This window comes from Austrofundulus limnaeus, unplaced genomic scaffold (assembly GCF_001266775.1).
Source record: "Austrofundulus limnaeus strain Quisiro unplaced genomic scaffold, Austrofundulus_limnaeus-1.0 Scaffold466, whole genome shotgun sequence".
Classification (NCBI taxonomy): Eukaryota; Metazoa; Chordata; class Actinopteri; order Cyprinodontiformes; family Rivulidae; genus Austrofundulus; species Austrofundulus limnaeus.
This window is the reverse complement of record NW_013952868.1, coordinates 370,293-377,860: the sequence shown is the minus strand read 5'-3', so window position 1 is coordinate 377,860 and position 7,568 is coordinate 370,293. Positions and strand designations below refer to the sequence as shown.

Sequence of the window (7,568 nt, the reverse complement as noted above, 5' to 3'; positions counted from 1 at the left end):
TATGTATTATTGTAACCATTCATGACAAATTAAGTCATTTATATGGATTTAATTATGATATCTGAATGATCCAGGTATCAAAATGTAGCTTTTAAAGCCAAGAATCTGAAAATGTAATTAGGTCATTTTGACCAAATTTGACTTAATCCTCATTTTGATATGATGGCTCACAAATGTGTTTTTTTTCCTTTTTAAACACCTTGCAAAAATAATTTAATGTTCTACTGAACCACAGCTATTTGTTATATTAGTGAAAGTGAAATAACAGCCATTATTCTTTCATTTATGTAGCTATTTGTTAAATTATTTTTCAGTCACTTTTTAGGTTAACAAAATATTGTGTTAACGTGTGTGTTATATTTTCCAAATAACACACTCGTTAATGAAAAACTAGCCATAAATTTTACAGTTTGACGTATTTGAAAACTGTTACCACAAGTTGACCTGAGCTAAACCTACACAAAATTGTGCTCGGTCAGGAAAAGTGAGCTTTGACTTTTTGCACCAGAAAATTGTATGTTGTAGACAAAATTTATAAAAAAGCAGCATTCAGAAGTGAGCAGTAATATCTAGACCTGCTTGATCTCTACAGCTCAGTTTCTTTCACTTCGGCAACATCACTCAGTTTAAACAGTACACAGAAAGGTGGACTTTACATGACTGAACTGCTGCTTTCATATCTTTAACACGTTTTACTAATCACAGTTTATTTTGGATTTATTTTTACAGATTTCACAAAAAATTTTGTCAGTCTGTCTTTCAACTGTCTGAACCATTTTTTAAAGAAAAATCATCTTCAGTTTCTTCATCCATACATAGATATGTTTTCTTCTTTCACTCAGTGTGCCTTTCTCTGCTGCAGGACTGATAGCTTTCTCTCAAATCCTTATAGAGGTCAAATATTAGAGGTCACTCTCTGAAACTCTATTTTCATTGGAACACATTCAATTGATTATTAACAGTTCTCTCTAAAATGCACAAACTTTACTGATAATTAGCTTAACTTACAATGATGATAATCATTAAGCATTCACAGAAGGTCCTGCACCAAAGTAATCATACAAACACCAACAGAATGCATGGCTGAGTTTGTGTGAGATTGCAGACAGATTAATTGGAATGAATGTAAAAAAAACATTAAAATAAGATGATGTTTAAATAATGAAAGACCAATTAGTGACTTGACCTTTGTTTTTGTTTTTTTCTTTCAGGTTTTTGGAATGATGAGTTGATGGACCTGGTATTCCAATTTGGCCTCTGGTTATCACCTTCGAACTTTTGATCAGCACTGTGCTTGAAAAAGTGGAAGAGAATTGTGTATAAACACACTGAAACAGAAAGATCAGCTCATATAAGGAGCAGGCATGTCTCAGGCAGGTAAAGTTATCCATCTGTATGTGGAGGTGAGATCTGCATCTGATGAGGATGAGAAGTTTCTGGATAGAGGTGATGATGGGACCGATCGGTTGATGCTACAGTGTCCAGATATCCTCACTAACTCTCAGAGAAGCTCTGCCTACTCCAGTCCAAACCGCAGTCCAGATGTTTCCCCAATCATGTCTCGTCGTTCAGGGAATGGTAACCACAACTTACCCTCTTCAAAGTCATCCTCTAGGCATTCGGTCAGCTTCCAACTTCAAAACTCTAACCCTACAGAGTCTCCAACCCAGTTTGATATGTTGAATGACAGCTTTGGGGAGTTACTCAAGGTCCTAGCACCAAACACATCTAATTCAGATTCATTTGGACGCTGTTCCCCTGAAGCAGATTCGTACCATGGAAAGGTGCCTACACCCCAATCACCTACATCCTGTGGGTGGCTAACTGTTCCCTCCCCTAGCCACTGCAGGTCTTATGAGGATCCAGAAATGATGAATGTGAATGGAAGGACATCAGTGGTTTCCTTTGGGTACATAGAAAAAGCTAGTGTCAACAGCATGGCTGGACACTGTAACTCCATGTGTTCAAAAGAAAACAAAAACAGACTTGAAGTGCAGCCGCAACATGCTCCTGTCCAGAAGAGGACGAGTGATCCAGTGTGGTATACTGATGATCCAGCAAGTGATGACACATTCCACCGTCAATCTCAACAATCCAGGACTGATAACCCAAGGAACTCACCTTGTTTATCAAGGGCTACTATGGATGCAGTTGCCAGAGATGCCACATACAGGGCCTTGGAGGAGTTTGGATCCCCAAAACTTAGACACAGATTTGCAGGTCACAATTCAGAGAACTGCAGTACAACATTATTGCAACCGCATCAGTCTCCTCACTGTCGGTCTTGGAGTAAGTCACCTGTCCCGTCTCATGGTACTCTCACCCTCCCATCCAAAACTGAACTACTGGAGCTAGACAGAAAAGTCTGCCATGGCTCAATGAATGGATTGCCTAGAAGTCCTGCCTCTGACCATTTATGTGCTCAAGTGGAAAACTCATCTCATACTGTTTCTTCAATGTCCACACCTCGTCCTCACGGTCCAACCCAAAGCTTACAGAGGCAGTGGATGTCGGAGGAACATCCCATTTTTCCAAACAAATTTCACCTGCCGCTACCTGCAGGAAGACCCACAGACATTCAGCATGAGATTCCAACAGGTACTTTTCATACAAGCAATCCCTCTAGGACTGATTACTCCCATCACAGTGTTAATAAAATTTCAAACACCAGTCATCAGGATGCAACGCGTTTAAGCTACAGTTCTAATGAATACCTGAACCCTCAGAGTCTCTGTTATTCATCACGCTGCAGTAGCAGAGCCAGTGATGCTGATAGTTCTGTCAATGACAGGAGAAGCCTCTCCCCATCATCAAATTCTGAACTGGATTGTAAGTTATCTGTCGAGTCAAAGAAAATGTCAAATTTTTTTCTAGGCAACCTTACTCCCTCTCCAACACCATCTCAGGCCGAGTCGCTGAGATCTGACAGTCCAAAAAATTCAGGGCCATTTCCAAAAGAATCTCTTCATTGGCAAAGCTCACTTGATTCTTTACAGATGAACAACCAGAATCACGACAAGAAAACAGAAAAACTGATACCTCAGACTAAACCAGGCCGTATTTATCCTCTTATGTCTCAGAAAAGTTCCTCAACGCCATCATCTCCTGCATTGCCAGGTAAAATGCACCGTGAATCTACCTCTCAATCACAAGTGCTGGACCCCCATCAGAAACTAAGCTCAATACCATTTAAAGACAGGTCTGATCTGCACCACTACCAGCTACCACAATGCACAGGGGTCCATAAATCACCTGGCACTGAGCACAAGCATTATGATAACCTCTTTGATGGATTATCAAGGTCCAGCCCTGAAGGTGCCAGAAGACATCCACCCTGCCAAAATAGTGAGGCTCTGCCTGTTAGCTGGACCTCCATGCAGCAGGAGTGGAAAGAGACTGGATTGATCCAAGACAGAGGAAAAATCAATGAAGAAAACCACTATCAGCAGTCTTCTGGGTTTTATACTCAGAGCAAAGAGTTTTGTAAAAAGGATGCAAGAGACAAAGGAGTACAAACACAACCAGCACAGGAGTACCAGACAGTCATGGATCAAAGAGAGGCTCAGGATTACACTGGATCCAAAGGAATGTTCTCTCAGAGCTCCAGTGGGATGACTGGAAGCCTGGGAGATGGTTTCCAGTTGGACAGAAGCAGCAGTCTGTCTCCTGAAACCTCAAGCTTGACAAGTCATGGTACTGCAGACAGCAGCTCTGGGATGCAGGTTGGCTGAATGGGTGGTGATGGGGTTGTGGGAATATTGGTGTGTGTTTTAGGTTGTGTTTGCTTTGAATGTTTGTGTATAGTGTATAAGTGTGACTCACTGTCTGTAGAGCTGCACAGCATTCATTCCTGCCATAAATAAAGTCAAAGAATACAATATATTTGTATCAAATTATTGTGATTATATGTTTTAATCAAGTTTGTCATTTGTCAGAGAAGAACAACCATAAATGACAAGTAAACACCTTCATTAGGTCTCCTACCCATTCAGTCCTCCATTATAACATTTTCAAAAGTCTTTAAATTTTATAAAGTATTTTTAAATACCTTAATTTTCTTTAAAGTTTCTTAAGGCAATCCAATTTGAGAGGGTTGCAATAGGAGACTTAAGAAACCCTCTCAAACAGAACCCAATGACTCAGACAGCTTTTCTGTTTTGAACTATTGTAAGAACCACTGAAACCCCTCAGTGAACATTAGCTCTAAAATCTAGACTTGGCAAAGTATTTTTGAGCTCTTTAGGTCAAAAACAACAATCTTGTTTGCATCTAAATGTCTTTAACCCTCTGTGGTACACATCATGGTATCAAATAGGGATAAAAATTGATGTTTTGATTGCTTAAAATACGTCACACACTTCGAAGGAAGAAAATAACAGATTATTCTAGTTTTTCAAGCATTGCACATTTCAGATTTATTAAAAGGGCACATTTTCATCTTCATCTGTTGATCTTATGCCACTATCTACGTCATAAAAGACAAATATAACCAAAATTTCATACCAGTTTATTGCTTTAAAAAATAGCGCTGTTTCAAGGTAGAACATTATTTATACCTTTATTCCAATATGCACCTTTATAGAATAAAAAAATGATAAAGTATGTGCTAATTTTTACTCAGTGTGTATTCCAGTGGCTAACCTCTAACCTGGATTACTTTATGATATTACTTTATAGTACAATGTTGCCTCAGGGCAACATGAGGTGTTTTGTAATTTCTTACAACATATTTGATATCAAATCATAAAATACCTAAAATCTTTATTTACTGATCACTGAAGGTGGTTCATATTTTTTAATGTGATTATTTGTTTAAAAATGAGTGAAAATGTGCATTTCTGTGAAGGAAATGTGGGGCTGTGTGAGGCATTCACATCTACAGATAAATGGAGCGAAATGAAACCCTGTGGATCATGTGGCTTCTGTTTTACATTTTTATTGGTCAGTATTGAGTTTTCTCCTCTGAATTAGCATTGACCAATTGAATGTGTCTGATTTTATTTTACTTTATAAAGGCTAAAATAGGCTAGGATGCCTGGAGGCAACACAGTACCACAAGAATCATTAATTTTGTATTAGGACCAGTAATATTTCTATGGAGTTTCCAGAAGATTCTCAATAAAATGTGTGAAAACGTTCATATTTAAAGGGATCCATGATTAGTTGTAACATTAGACTTTGTTTGATAAACATTTATTTTAACTGCAAAATACAGTCTGTAAAGACTATAGACCAGAGAGGGTTGGAGGACAACAGAGCTGCTTCATGGAAGAAGAACCTCAGCTTAGCCTGTTAGCTTTAGCGCCAACGTTATATTGCTATATGTGTATTAGCTCGGCGCTAGCGCGACAAACAAGCTAAACTGTTGTCCTCCATCCATATTTTCAGTTACAGCTGAGTCATTTTTGTGTTCCCCTCTCTGTCATGTGGATGGAGGACCTCAGTGACGAGAGGAGAACGTGTAGCGCTGAGCTAATACATATATATGGTGATAGCATCGGGGCTAACGCTAAGGCTAACAGGCTAAGCTGAGGTTGTTCTTCCATGAAGCAGCTCTGTTGTCCTCCATCCATATTTTCAGTTCCAGGCTGAGTCATTTCTACCTTCTCCTCTCTGTCAACGCTCTCTGGTTTCATTTAAAAGAGTCGATCATCAGATATTGTCCAAGATTAACCTTCAGGGTGGATATAGCTCGCTAGCAGCCTCGCACCGAGGACCTATCCACGTCATCATTTACCCAGAATGCTTTGTGTGGAAATAAAATGGCTCCGTCCGTGTTAAAATATATATTTAAACTTTTAGTTTAAAAAATAAAAAAACTGAACATCCTACAGTATTTTTTGCAGTCTTTATTTTACATTTAAAATAAATGTTTATCAAAGTCAAACATTAAAACTAATCATGGATCTCTTTTAGAAACCTTAAAACTTATCTAAGATTTTCTGTCAGTAATAAATTTTTAGATTAAAGCAGATTCCCAGAAACAAACCTTTTTTTTAATCTCATCCTGTGGTTGAAACAGTATTTTGTTTCTATTCAACATTTTCCCAAATTTGACAATAAAAAAGAACAGACACATATTCTACCTTATAAATTATAATAATTTAGTGTTTTGGTTTGTGTTTACATAGCTTAAATATGTTGAAACATTTAATAATACTTGGGTTTTAGATTTTCTAAACTCATGTGCTTTTAAAACTTTTACATTCTGAACGTCTTAAAAGTAACCCTCTCCAATTGATTTGCCTTAAGAAACTTAAGAAACCCTCAAAGGAAACTTAAGGACTCAGATTTTAAATGTTAATATTATGTAATAGTGATCATATTAAAACGTATAACATTTATTGTATTTTAATGCAGTAACTATAAAAGTAGAAACTGGAAATCTCAGCTGTATGCCATCTTGACTGATATGTTTTTCTTAATATTTTTTCCTAAAGAACCATAAAGTTGGTATTTTTATCTCTGTCCTTTGTCTTCTTACAGTCGGACAGCGGTTTATCATCATCTCAGCGATCGCAGAAAATTGCCCGAGCAAAGTGGGACTTTCTGTTTGGAGACCAAACAGAAGATAGATGCTGCAGTAAAGGTACAGCAAAGATGTAAAAAATGTTTAAAGGAAGAGTTTAAATGTTTTTATTGCCCAACATGAACTTAGTATCATTTTAAGTTGTTTATTTCTGCTGCAGACCTGTTTGTTTTTATTTGATCATGTCTGAACTTTGCTGCTCCTTGCATCCTTCTCTCAGTGAAAAACATTAAAAACCTTTGAAGTTGTTTAAAAAACAGATTGATCATAACTTCTCTCTTTTTGTCAGGATTCATGTTATCAGTTAATAATGAAGCTTTAAACTTTGCAACATTTCTTTAGTTACTCTGAGTGAAGTAAACAAGCAGCTTCAGGAACCTTGGCTTTCTGTAAGCCAATTAACTGAAGATTACCAAGGTCTTACAGAGAGCATCTTCTACTCACTTCCTGTTCTGCCTGTGGCAGAGTGTTTAGGGGATAACTGGTGGGTTGCCGGTTCTATCCCCTGTTCCATCCATTGTGTCACTGGGCTAAACACTTCACGCACCTTGATGGTGGTCAGAGGGCACGGTGGTGCAGAATGATTGAAGTTTAATGCACTTTGGAGTTCCATGGGACTTGAAACACTCGTCTAAACCAGGGGGTCTTAACCTTTTTGACCTCGGGGCTCAAATTGTTGAACATAAAGAGACACGAGGCCCAGTCACACATTACCATATGAATCAAAATGATAATTATTCTAAATCTTGGTTTAATTTGTATTATATTTGTTTTATAACCAAATAAAATACACTTAAAGTTTAAAACTCCAGTCAAATCAAAAAGAAAAAAAATGTATAGGTCCTCTGGACGGGTTCTTCTCTAATGAAACGTTTCGTCTCTCCTCCAAGAGACTTCTTCAGTCTGAGAGTTTCAGGCTAAATTCAGGCTTTTAAGTCCCATCACAAAAGCCTGAATTTAGCCTGAAACTCTCAGACTGAAGAAGTCTCTTGGAGGACAGACGAAACATTTCATTAGAGAAGAACCCGTCCAGAGGACC

General features: G+C 37.9%; 1 protein-coding gene across 1 annotated transcript in view; it reads left to right on the top strand.

The window, feature by feature from the left end:
* Positions 1–7,568, top strand: part of LOC106529788 (PH and SEC7 domain-containing protein 1) — a gene marked incomplete at its 5' end in the record, with an annotated part of 35,492 nt that overhangs the window by 22,463 nt on the left and 5,461 nt on the right. Inside the window, one exon of the mRNA XM_014025292.1 lies at positions 6,487–6,589. Coding sequence (XP_013880746.1) covers positions 6,487–6,589 — 103 coding nt within the window. The remainder of the gene's footprint in view (positions 1–6,486; positions 6,590–7,568) is intronic.